Consider the following 12,331-nt stretch of genomic DNA (forward strand, 5'->3'; position numbering starts at 1 on the left):
AGTTTGAGATTAATAAAGAGTAGGTGTAACTTCCCTGACAGAGAATGGAGTAGGATTGGTTTGTGGAGCTGCTGCTGCTGCTGCTGCTGCTGCTGCTGCTTGCAACCAAAACAATATGCTACATGCACTACATTCTTCAATAATGAATACAATACTAATGGATTTCTTGATGAGAGGTGGCATGCAATCACAAAAAGTTTCTTACATGTTTATGTACACAACTACTACTTGATCATTAAATTACTTTGGAAAGAAGACTTATTCATTCCTTGCTTGCATCCGTTCAATTTTTTATTTTTATTTTTCATTCTTAGGTATATAAGTATAATAATTGATATATTTATTTTCTAAATAACTGTCTCAATATATCTTTATCATGTGTAAGCATATGAAATGTTAAATATTTCATGCAGCACATATATTATTATTGACTTTGAGGCTATAGCCTATAAACATAAGAATCTCACAGAGGTATAGATATATGAAAATAAATTTTTTAGGGAGGTATATGTATGTAAAAATAAAAACCAATAAATATCTATTAACAACCGCTTGACTTTGAAATTATTATTTAAAAAAATTATTATTCTTTAAAATTTAAGACATGGTACATATACAGTGTACAGGAAAAAAGCCACTAGAACAGTTCATGCTTACAACCAAAACAATAGGCTACCACTCATCATTCTTAAACCCAATACAAGCTTGCCTTTACATATACACAAATTACTGGTTGATGTAGATATACAATCAAAAATAAACAATGAGATACATGAAGTTATAACATATAGAAGTATAAGACTAACATGAGATGATAATAGCAGGCTGTAGTTACAGTGTATCAAGACCATCCATCACATCCAACACATTCTTCAACTCAAAATGCAAGTTTGAAGCCATACATGACTCCCTGGCTGGAGAACTGTCACAACTCCTGCTAAAACAATGTCTTCTGCGTGTCCTTGTCTCACTTCTGCTTACGGAAGACACCTGCAGGCTTTTGCTTCTGCCTAGCACCGTTCGAGTCGAGCTTGCACCTTCCAACATCTCTACTTCCTCTTTCGAGAGTTGAATGGTGTTGCTAATATGATTCACATTGTCCACACCGAACGCATCTTTCTTTGTCTCTTGTTGTAGAGAAGTAACTTTGTTAGATTGGGCATTGCCTGAATTCAAGATCTCCATACCATACCCTTTGTTCTTCACTTGGATTATAAGACGGTGAAGCCAAACAATAAGTTCAAGTATGACTTCTTCAGTCTTCCTCTTATCTGCGTGGAAAAGTGTCTGAATACGAGCAATGTTGTGTTGTGGTGATGGCTTTTTGTTAACCTCAGTACTGGAAAAGAGCAAGTCATAAGAAGTGTGCTAATATTAAGAAGCAATGCAGGAATGAAGAATTTCAGATTCAGGCATTCTATCACAAGCAGTCCATGTACCAAGTGATACTTCAACATCTGAATGAATTGCTTATGCACAAAAGGCAGCTGAATTTGAAGTAAATTCAAAGCAATGAAAAACAGAAACCAACCTGATGTTTGCCCATTCTCCAACCCAACCAAAACCTTGATGGATTCTGGTGCTCCAAAGGAATAAAAAGTAACAAATAAGAAAATTTTGAATATTTTTAAAATATACAAACAGCTCTAGAAATGAAGTAAAGCAAAGAATGGCTTTAAAAAAACATAAACTTCTTAAGTTATAAGAGGCAATGATACATACCTTACAGTATTGTCAGCTATTGGGACAATCCATTTGAGAGTTTTCTGCAACTCAGCTTTTATCTGAGCACCAGTATTCTGCAGAACAGTAGTTTTCAGCAATAATGAATCAGGAACATTGAAAAATTTACCATTGATTTTGGAAGTAAAACTAGCGCATTTTTGTCTGCATTAAATCAACTATCCATATAAAGCATCTGGATACACAATTATGTCAATGCCACTATGTCAGTGAAATTTCTAGCTATTGCACTGAAAGGGTAGCAAAACAAATTAGGTATAGAAGCATTATGTTCTGATTTCTCATGTACTCATTGAATCAATTGTGGCAGTTAATTGAAGCCATTGGAAAAACATACGGTTCGATGATCATTGAACGTAACCATCCATGCTAGGGAAATATACCTTGCAAAACAAGTTTAGAGTCTAGATATGAGCTCGTCTATCTAGTTGCCGTACAATGTGTGTCAATTAACAATACTTCATAATTTTCACCAGAAAGCCTCAACAAGCTTTCCAAAGAAGTCCCTGATCAACTTTATACTAGCTTTCCCTGAACATAGTATTTGAAGCACTAGCATTCAGCTGATTTGAATTTAAAAAGTGTCTGTTGCTTGTTAATTGACCCCACCCCTTTACTTATTTTTCCTTTGCCATTAAAATTTAATAAGTCTCACCCCAAATTCAAGCAGAAACTCTTCAAGGTATGGTCATAATTAAATGTCATCATCCACTGTTGGAGTGCCAAACAAAAATGCCTTGTTTCAAGGTTTCAAGAGAGGTGAACAGCCACCATTATAAGAAACCTCCATAAATTTTGTATTAAAACTTAAAAGCAACAAATGAAAGTTTCGAGCGACTACCTTTTCATTTGCATCAAATGGATGTAATCGGGAACGTAAAGCAATCTTCACATCTGCTGGCAGTCCTCGATACAAAGTTTCCCTCATATTTGCAGGAAGTGAAAATGGCCTACATACCTACATACACAAAATTTTACAGCAGCTGTTAAACATCAAAATGCACACCACTAAAACGATTATCAGACTTGTGATCATGGGTTTCAACTTCTGATTATGGGTTTTAAGCGAAAAAGAATATGAGAATGAACATCTACAAGAAGTTGCACAAAGAAAATATTTCATGTACGTGTGAAGAAAAAGCAACACCAGATGTAATTGGCAAAACAAAAGCAACCTCCCTGTTGTTGTTTTTACGAAGAATGACAACATAACGCCGCAAATTGTACAAATGAGATTGTGCCAAAAAAGAGCATGCATCTACTTACTATACTATCAATTTGATTGATAATGTTGGCGTAATGCAAGGCAAGACCAGAAGTACCCAATCTTCCAGTATGATTTGGTGCAGCGGTAACAGAATTGGTGCCTACAAAAAGAAAGTAAGGCTAAACTAAAAGCTCACATTTCAAAAGTGCATTGATCATTGAAAGAGTTATATGACAATATAAGAATTTTGAGAACATGGCACAAAACAATATAAATTAGAACTTCACCAATGTTCAAAAGATAGCTTCGAGTTGTATGAAGAACAAATATACAATCATCATACACTATAGTGGCATAAGAATTTAAATCATTGGTGGTTATACTTGACCTATTTGACATGACAACAATACAATAGCATTAAGAAAGTTTACATTCATATCATTATTTCGTAGGCCAGTAGCAGGCCCACTTTCATTAGTTCATCTATTGTATTAACTTCACAAAGTAACAACCTAGACCAAAATAAAAAACAATGGTGAACGTTATTTCTTTTATATAAAAGATATATTATATTTAAATCCACTGCTCCATGCATGAAAATTACATATTAAACAGGATCATAATGGTAAAAAATCAAAAGCCAACAACAGAAAACAAGACGGAACTGGCAAGAAGAAAACAAGGTGAAAGTCTTGTAACAACTAAAACCAAAAAATTTTATTAAATCTCAGAAACATAAAAGTTGGGCAGCATTAAAGTTCTGGACAATAGAGAAAAGCAAAAGAAAAGATGAATAATAAACGCAGGGTTTGTGCAATGCATGTAGCATGTTGTCATTGATGATAAAATGATGTACACTCCAAAGAATTTGTGGGCTACATGGAGCTAAAGAATGCGATTGGTCATGCACAGCATACATTTGAGTAAAGATAATTTGATGAGGGGCTGTGTTGTATGTCTATTGTGAAAAAAAATTTCATAAATAGCTCCAACCATGTTATGTGAATTTTTTCTTTCCTCTTTTGTTAAGGATTGATACATTATTCAAGTTTGGCACACTTGACTGTAATGCAAGAATCCACAAGTTTCACTAGGATCCGCAAGCCTAAGTATAAGAATTGCGAGACTTTTCAGAAATCAGAATCCTTTCGGCAACAATGCCAGATAATTATAATGCAAAATGCATCAATATTCTGCTTAAAATTTTTTAAAAAAAAATGATATGTTGTAGATGCATAGTTAAAACTGACATGAGTAGGATCACTTTAAGGTGGGCCTGGCCTCATACCCACCATGTAACTCTTAAAAGTAAATGGGGGACATATAAGACAACAATCCTTAATTGGAGAGGGCTGAACTCAGAGGAAACATATCAAATAGGATTGAGATATCATCATAGTGAATAATCTCCAGTTTCTCCAAGTGAAACTTTTCATAAATTACAAAAAGGGGTAAAAATAGTCTGAGTTTCCTGAAAGAACATAAAGTGAGACATCAAAGAACGTGTACTTACCAAATACCTCATCGATCTCCTTATGTACAAAGATAACAATCTCAACAAGTTTCTCAACAACCTACATAATTTCTTGAGGTTAGCTCTGAAACAGGTTAGAAGTTTAACAAATTTCTGTTAAGATTGATAAAAATAAATAAATAAATAAAGTATGTATGTATATAACCTTCTTTTGTATGCATGCCAAAACTGTTCACAGAGAACGTGATTACCACAGTTTTGAACACTATCTGTGAATTGTTTATGGGAACTCAAACTGTCATTATACTATGTTATATAAAAGTTTATAATGAATTACCTCCTCCAAACTTCTAGACCAAAGGGACTTCTTTTTCAAACTCCTGACCAACTTTCTTTGGTGTTTGAGTTCACTCTGCAAAATCATGAGAGACTCTGCAAAAATAAATAAATAAATAAAGATGGGTAAACAACATTGGTATAAACATACTTCTACATAACAGCGAGGTCTTTAAGCTCTATTACTAGGCTTTAGAACCAAAAGGCCAGCATTGAAACATTTTCCTCATTAATGGTTACCATGTTGTGCTCTCATATTCTCATTGCTTGCTTGCAAGATTAATGGCACACTGTAAAGAGCATCATAGCATGCTTCCTATATGAAGTGAAGAGCTTACCATTGTGAATCTATGACCCTTAGAGAGTCAATATAAGGCAGAGTACACTTCCTTCAAAAGATGTCATTAGTTATTCTTTATCTTTATGGGAAAACTTGTAGCAAAGATATTAACCTTGTAACAAAATACAATCTCTGAAGGAGGTGCAAATATAAAAGCCTAGTATCTTAGTATGGTCTTATTTTTACAACTTCAAGACATTTTTTTTTCATTTTTTTGAACTTTATCCAACAAAGAAATTCAAAAGTGTATATAGATTTTTGACCAAGTTAGTAAAGGAACACTTCTCAAATAACTAATAAAACAGAGGTGAAATAAGCATTGTCCATGAAAATATCTCCTGCTTGTCCAATTTCCACATTTCTCTAGTGATTGAGGAGAAAAGGCTCATAGCCTTTTCTTACTAACAATATAAGTCGGTAAAAATTTTCAAATCACATGACCTCCAAACACCAGATATCTCTAACAATAACATTAATTTTGTATTTCCACATCAAAATTCTTCAGAAATAGGCAGTAACTTAGTGCACCAATTCTAAATTATAGGGCCAATGTTTTGTTGATAGTGAACTACCAGAATTCTTTAGTTCTAAAAGAAGACAATCCCAGCCAGCAGATCTACATTTTCTCTAGCCGTACACCAGCACATTTCAAAATGTGGGAAGAGGAAAGAGGCATTGAATATAATCACAAGCTTTCCACTCCACACACTTTGAGTATCTAAGTACAGACATCATGTCAAAGTTAAAATATGTCATCAACAAAGCCATCCATGCCGAAACACATTGAGAGAGGCTCCTACTAGATTCAGAACTAAATTGGGATCCAAATAGTTATTTGTAATGCAAAATAGGGATTAGAAGGACCTGAAGACTGGAGGAAAAAAATAGCATTTAACCTTTTCTTCATTTATTTAGAGAAATCAGCTAGTACCAATAAAAGCTATAATCACTCATTACCAGTAAAGCTGCAATCAGTCAGTACCTTACCCCGTCTAGCAGCAGGCAGTAACTTTTCTTCATGAAGCCTCCTTTGATGATCTTGTTCAAATCTGTCTAATGCATGCAATTCGTGATAGAGCTCCTACATAAGCAGAGCAAGTCTTTTCATGATGCAATAGCAGCAGCTAATTAATTATCAGGAATAACAGGGGAATTAAAATATACATACGGATGTAGTCTGCGCCAAATCCATTAGTTGCTGCATTGTGGTTTCCACCTCTTCTTTGCACGGGCGATGACTAAAATCTGAGTCCAACCTGAAAATCCAATCATATTTCCAAAATGAGAAGTATGGACAAATTTTGGACGGGTAAGTGATAAGGTGATGCACAATCAAAAACTTAACTACCTTTGAAAATAACGACCCAAATTATGCCACGTTGGATCTTTGCAAAGGTCTCCAAATCTAATTACTTCTCTGGAGAAAACATCAAGTTCCTCTCTGTATGGGAAGATAAAATAGACAAATATTGATAGAAAGATTCAGATGCAATAATTATAACAAACTGCCATTCAGTATAATAATCAATTATAGGAAACTCAGAAACTGCTGCAAATAAATCTCAACTCCACCTTTTGTCAGTGGAGGTGAGAACGAGCAATTCTACCGTATCCGCTGAAATCAACTGTCTAACTCCATCTGACTGAAAGACCTCATCTTTTAAAAATTGGATGTTCTCTTCTGAAAGAGATCTCAATAGATTAGCACCTTTAACAATTGTGTTAGCAACTTCAAAGGCCAGAATTGATATCTTATTTTCTCTTGCGGTCGTTCCTGAAATGAACCCATTGCCAGCATTCAAATTCGACATGCTACTCCCAAGAGTATCTATAACTTCCATGGCCTTCTCTAGTCCAGCCAGGCTAGCCCTTCCAAAAAATGAACTTGTTTCTGAAGCCTATATGATTGAACCAAAAACAAACCATCAAGCTCTGTAGTAAATGTTATCAGTTAATTTCAGACAATAAATTGCAAATAAATAACTCAAAAGAATTACAAAACTTGATCAGTCAAGAACATGCAATGAATCCAGGTTCAGTATCAACAAATGTTCATCACTAAATGCCATAATATCCATTCAAGGTCTCTCACTTAATTCAAGTGTTCAATCAAGGGGGGCATCGCTTCAGATAGTCTTCTTTATTTTTCTCCACAACCTCAAAAATGGTTTACACCCTCCTTAGTATGAATTGAGTACTATGAGAAGGCCAGTGACAAAGGTACTTTGTGCAACATAATATCTGCCAAATCTAATGGTCATTGTTTTTCAGATGGCCAAAGGAACAGTTTCTTCAATTAGTTAGGTTGTCTTTCCTGACTTGATACATTTTTGCTTCTTTCGTCACCTATATTTTACAAGAACAGTCCTGCTCTCCAATCTTATCCTTGATTTGGATGGAAGACCAAGTTTTATTGTAATACTCTTATAATTATCACTGCATTTTCTTTTAAAAGGGAGAAGGTTTTGCAGAAACATTCTGGGCAACTTAAGTCTCATAAGATGTGTACTGACCGGCAACTCTTTGCATCATTACTTAGTTCACTCTAACACTGGCATTTTGACCTTCTCATAAAATATGGAGGTAATTTGCAATGTTCCTCCAGTTCTTTTGTGACTTTCTATCTATGATTGTATGATGTCTTTGATTTCATAATCTCCTTAAACTTTCCCATCTAATAACTCCGGTGCCACTTGTCCATGGTTTCAACTTATACGTTGTTCTTGATTTAAAAAAAATATATATATATTATAACATGTTCGTGAACTTGATTTGCAGCACAGTAAAGCAAGCAGTGTAGTGTTCATCAATCAGATCACAAAATTCCATTTTTTTTTCCACACTTTCAGAAATCCTTTCAAGTGTCCACCCTCAAACCACTTCCCATAAAATCAAACACAACTTAGGGTGGAGTGGAGAAATCAGCAAAAAGGCATAAAGAAAACAGAGAGAAACCACTACCTTACTAGCTCCAGCCCTTGCCGGCGTCACCGCGATTTCACCGGAATAATTCCACCGATCCTCCTTCTTGGCAGCAACAAAACTACACGAATCACTATCACAAATCAGCTGTTCCGTCTTCTCGTCCACCTTCGCTCTGGAGCAAGCGCAACCCATCTTAGCTCCTCTTTGTCCTCGATTCACAAAACCCTAATCCGATATCTCCTGCTTCTCCTCTTTCTCTCCTTGTCCAATCAAACCCCAAAATAAATACGAGTTTGGAAAATTCTTGAGGGCTCCTCTGCGTCGTTGAATTGACCAGGGCTTTGAAACCAGCGTATGAACGCGCGCTGGATGCTCACGCTCGCGCGCGCGCAACTCCGAGACGCCATGGCGGCTCGCGCAAGGCTTCGCGCAGGCGTTCGCTGTTGGCTCGCTCTCGATGGTGCTTGGTTGTTGCTTAGGGTTTGGAAAACCAACAGCGTAGTCAACCCGGCGAGATATTGGGCCGGGCTAAATGTAAACAGGCCAGGCCGGGCCGGGCCGGTCCGGGCCAGGCCTATTGGATGTTGGAGATGAGTTTGAAACTGGCGGCAAATATTTTTTTAATAAATTAAATATTTTTAGATATAAAGTTGTGGGATTTTTTGGAGAAATTTTTTAATTTTTAATTTTTTTTAATGTTAAATTTGAAGTTTAGTTAGTAAAAATTGAATGGTTTAGTTTATTTTTTATAAAAAAAACAAATATAATATTTAATGTTCTATGACCTATGGGAATAATTTATAAATTATTTGATTTTATTTTATCATGTGATTATTTTTTGTTTATAATTTTATTATTTTGTTATAAAGATGTGATCTAATTTCAAATTGAAAAATATAGCATAGCATAGGGTTTTATTGATTTTTCTCTTTTATATATAATGTGGATAAGTCACCACAAGTACACTTTTATTATTAAACTTCAATCATACATTAGTTTTTTTTTGCTATTATGGTAATGACTTTTTTTATTTTTTATATTTAAAGAAAAATTAAATAATTTAATCAACAAAGTTACTTCAAAAATTAGAGATTTAAATCACTTAAGAATTGATGAAAGATAAAAACTAAAAATTAAGGAAATAATTCATAACTTTAAAAAAAAAAATTCTTAGCTCAAAAGCAAGAACTGTAATGGTTCTCCACCTTCCAAATAATATTAAAATTTAGTATTTACTCTAAGTTTAAATTGAATTTAATATAATAAGTACAAATCTTTCATTTTTAAAACTTACCATTAACTTCACTTTATCAAAACCTCATTTATAATAAACATATTTAACAGTCTAAAATTATATATTTAATAATATACAACCAAATTTATTTAGCCCGTCAGCCTGGCCCTTATTGTTCAAACACAAACCGTGCATGTTCAAGCCCGGCCCGGTCACAACTCATAAAAAGTGGCATTTTTTTTTTCATTCATATTAGAGTTTTATTTTTAAGTACTTGTATTAAACTTTATATTAAATATTATATTAAAAGCTTTTTACAATTAATTAAACAGCGTCAAAGAGTATTTCCTATAATTTTTTATTGATTATCATTTTCTTAATCCAAACAAATTGTAAGAGACTTTTTTTTAAAGAATAAATTTCTCATCTTCAAAATTTTGTGCAAAATACTTATAAAAAAAGTTTTCGGTGGGTGTGTATTTACATGAGCAATTAGAGTTTGACCAGTTTAAAAAAAATTTATAAAGCCAAATTTTATTGATATTGATACATGGGGTATGACTTTGAAGAAAACCAATACTAGTCTTATGTGCTTATGGCCAACCTTTTTTTTAAAGTCATCTTTTTTTTAATAGAATATATTATTTAATAAAAATAATCACAAAAATTTTATTATAATTTTGTCTGGGACCGCATATGAAAAACTAGGGGAAAAAAATATAATAATATATTACTAAGTTGCATGTATAAATACCTCTGTTTGGAAAGATCAATATGCAAAATATAATTTTTTTTTTAATTATTTTTGCCTTTTAATATACGTCATTCATTCAATTAGAATGAGGTTCAAAATTAAAAAAATATCAGATAGACGTGTTTGACTGACAGTAAATGATATCATGTTTTAATTAATATAATAATTGTCTAAAATTTTGAAATAATTTAAGAATTTCATGCACCCAAATATATACAAGGGCAAAAAAGGAAAATTCCTTGCAACAAATGCGTTTGCTTATGCGACTTGCTTGTCACGTGTTAGTTGTTGATCCACACTTTTATAGCGTCAATTTATTGATATATATATATATATTGGTTAAATATTAATCAAAATATATATATATATATATTGGTTAAATATTAATCAAAGTTGTAGAAACTAGAAAGACATCATTGTTAAGATTTAAAATATATAAAAATATTTACAGGATAAATATAGATGAAAGACTTATAAAAATACATTTATTATTCCGTATTTTATAATTTTTGCATTACAATTTTTCATATATATGTATGAACAACCACAAATTTTTTATTGTCAACAAAAAATAAAAGGAATTTAAAACCTTGTTGTTTCAAACATAATAGGCATGGACTATTTTTTTTCAATTCAAGGATGTATAGCATATCTAGTAAAAAAGAAAAAACTATTAATATTGTCAATTCAATTTTATTTGGCAAAGCAAAATAGTCGATTCACTTAAAATCAATTTATATGGTCTAAAAATATTTTGTTTTTATGTCTATTAATCTCTCCTAAAATTTCACTAAAAAATAATTTTTAAATTTTAAAAACTAAATAAAATCATGTTAAAAATTATGTTTTTTTTATATCGCATAGGCAGATATTTAAATAAAATAATGAATTTGTCTCTAACAAATATAAAAAACGTTAACACTATTAAAGAAAAAAACAAGTATTCTCAAAAATAAAAAATCATGTCCCTGTTTAGCACATTTGTAAAATCTTTTTTTTTTTAATTTATTTAAAATTAAAATACCAACTCTCTTATTATTAAAAGATGGTACTATATATATATTTTTTTTTTTGAAAAGGTGGATAAACCACTTCAAATTAAAGATAGCAATAGACTACAACAGACTACCACAACCCTCCGAGGAGCACAAAACAACAACAATAACAGACCACAAGAAGTGGTAAAACAAGAACAAAGCTACAAGGGGCACAACCCAAACAGAACACAGCCAAGACAAAAACAACCAACAGCGGCATAACAATCCGCCCACAAACCCCAGAAGACTCCCTGTAACTAGCCCATACGCTGCTCCTGAGACCCTTCTGAAGGCAAAACACCACCCGCCTCCTCAACACGCGGGCCTAAAAAGTCAAGGCTCCGGCGAATAGTAGTGATGGAATCCTCCAACTTGACTCTAGAACCCTCCTCAGCTGAAGATAACCACGACAAAAGCAAATGAGCAATTTTAATGATGACAGCATGAGCAGACAAGCAATGCGCATTAAAGATGCAATCATTCCTAGACAACCAAATATTCCAAACAATCGCTTTCACCACTAAGTCCCCCATGATCCTATAAGCAGGTCGAACAAGCAATCTCCAATTACCCCAAACTGAGGTCATTGACAGCGGAAGATCCGGCAACTTAAGAAGATGGACAAAATAGCCCCACACTTGTCTAGCAAAAGAACATTGCAAGAACAGGTGGTCCACCGACTCAACCTCCGCATGACAGTGCAAACAGGTAGCGGTAGGAAGACAATTGCAATCTCGCTTAGCGAGGTTCTCAAGAGTGAGGATCTTATTATTCCAGGCCAACCAGTTGAAAATTGTGACTTTTTTTGGACACAGGTTACGCCAAAAGAAACCCGCTACCGGACATCGTAATCCCCCATCAATAAGGAAGTTGTAAAAAGATTTTACCGAGAAAAAACCATTTCCTGACAAACTCCACCATTTTTTGTCCCCCAAGGCCCTCAAGGACCCACACAGCCGAGCGCGGATTAATACAATATCTGGGTTCGCGTTGAACGGAGTCTCATCTAAAAGTGCGATCAAATCACTAACTGTACCGTTGGGGAATAGAGACCTTCTGAACTCCTCAGGCCAGATATACCTTGGAGCTTGCCCATTAACCCAACGATCTTTCCAAAATAGAGTCTCCGTTCCTGAGTTCACACCCTGCGTGATACCGCCTCTTAAAGCCGGTAAGCAGCTCAAAGCCCCTTTCCAGAAGTAGGAGACCCTACCCGAAATCTTAGGAAACAAGTTCCAACGATCTAACCCATAATTGAATTTAACGATATCCGCCCCACAC

General features: G+C 34.0%; 1 protein-coding gene across 1 annotated transcript; it reads right to left on the reverse strand.

Moving 5' to 3' along the window:
- Positions 1 to 621: 621 nt before the first annotated feature.
- On the reverse strand, positions 622 to 8,490 carry LOC120272053 (protein PSK SIMULATOR 1-like). The gene is made up of 12 exons (XM_039278786.1): positions 8,062 to 8,490; positions 6,673 to 6,998; positions 6,449 to 6,541; positions 6,269 to 6,356; positions 6,088 to 6,181; positions 4,762 to 4,856; positions 4,464 to 4,524; positions 3,010 to 3,110; positions 2,585 to 2,701; positions 1,723 to 1,799; positions 1,532 to 1,576; positions 622 to 1,339 (listed from the first exon to the last, which is right to left on the reverse strand). The coding sequence occupies exons 1-12, from the start codon at positions 8,215 to 8,217 to the stop codon at positions 832 to 834; spliced, it is 1,761 nt and encodes a 586-aa protein (XP_039134720.1). The 5' UTR covers positions 8,218 to 8,490; the 3' UTR covers positions 622 to 831.
- Positions 8,491 to 12,331: the final 3,841 nt, after the last annotated feature.

The sequence above is a fragment of the Dioscorea cayenensis genome, chromosome 11 (genome assembly GCF_009730915.1).
Source record: "Dioscorea cayenensis subsp. rotundata cultivar TDr96_F1 chromosome 11, TDr96_F1_v2_PseudoChromosome.rev07_lg8_w22 25.fasta, whole genome shotgun sequence".
NCBI lineage: Eukaryota > Viridiplantae > Streptophyta > Magnoliopsida > Dioscoreales > Dioscoreaceae > Dioscorea > Dioscorea cayenensis.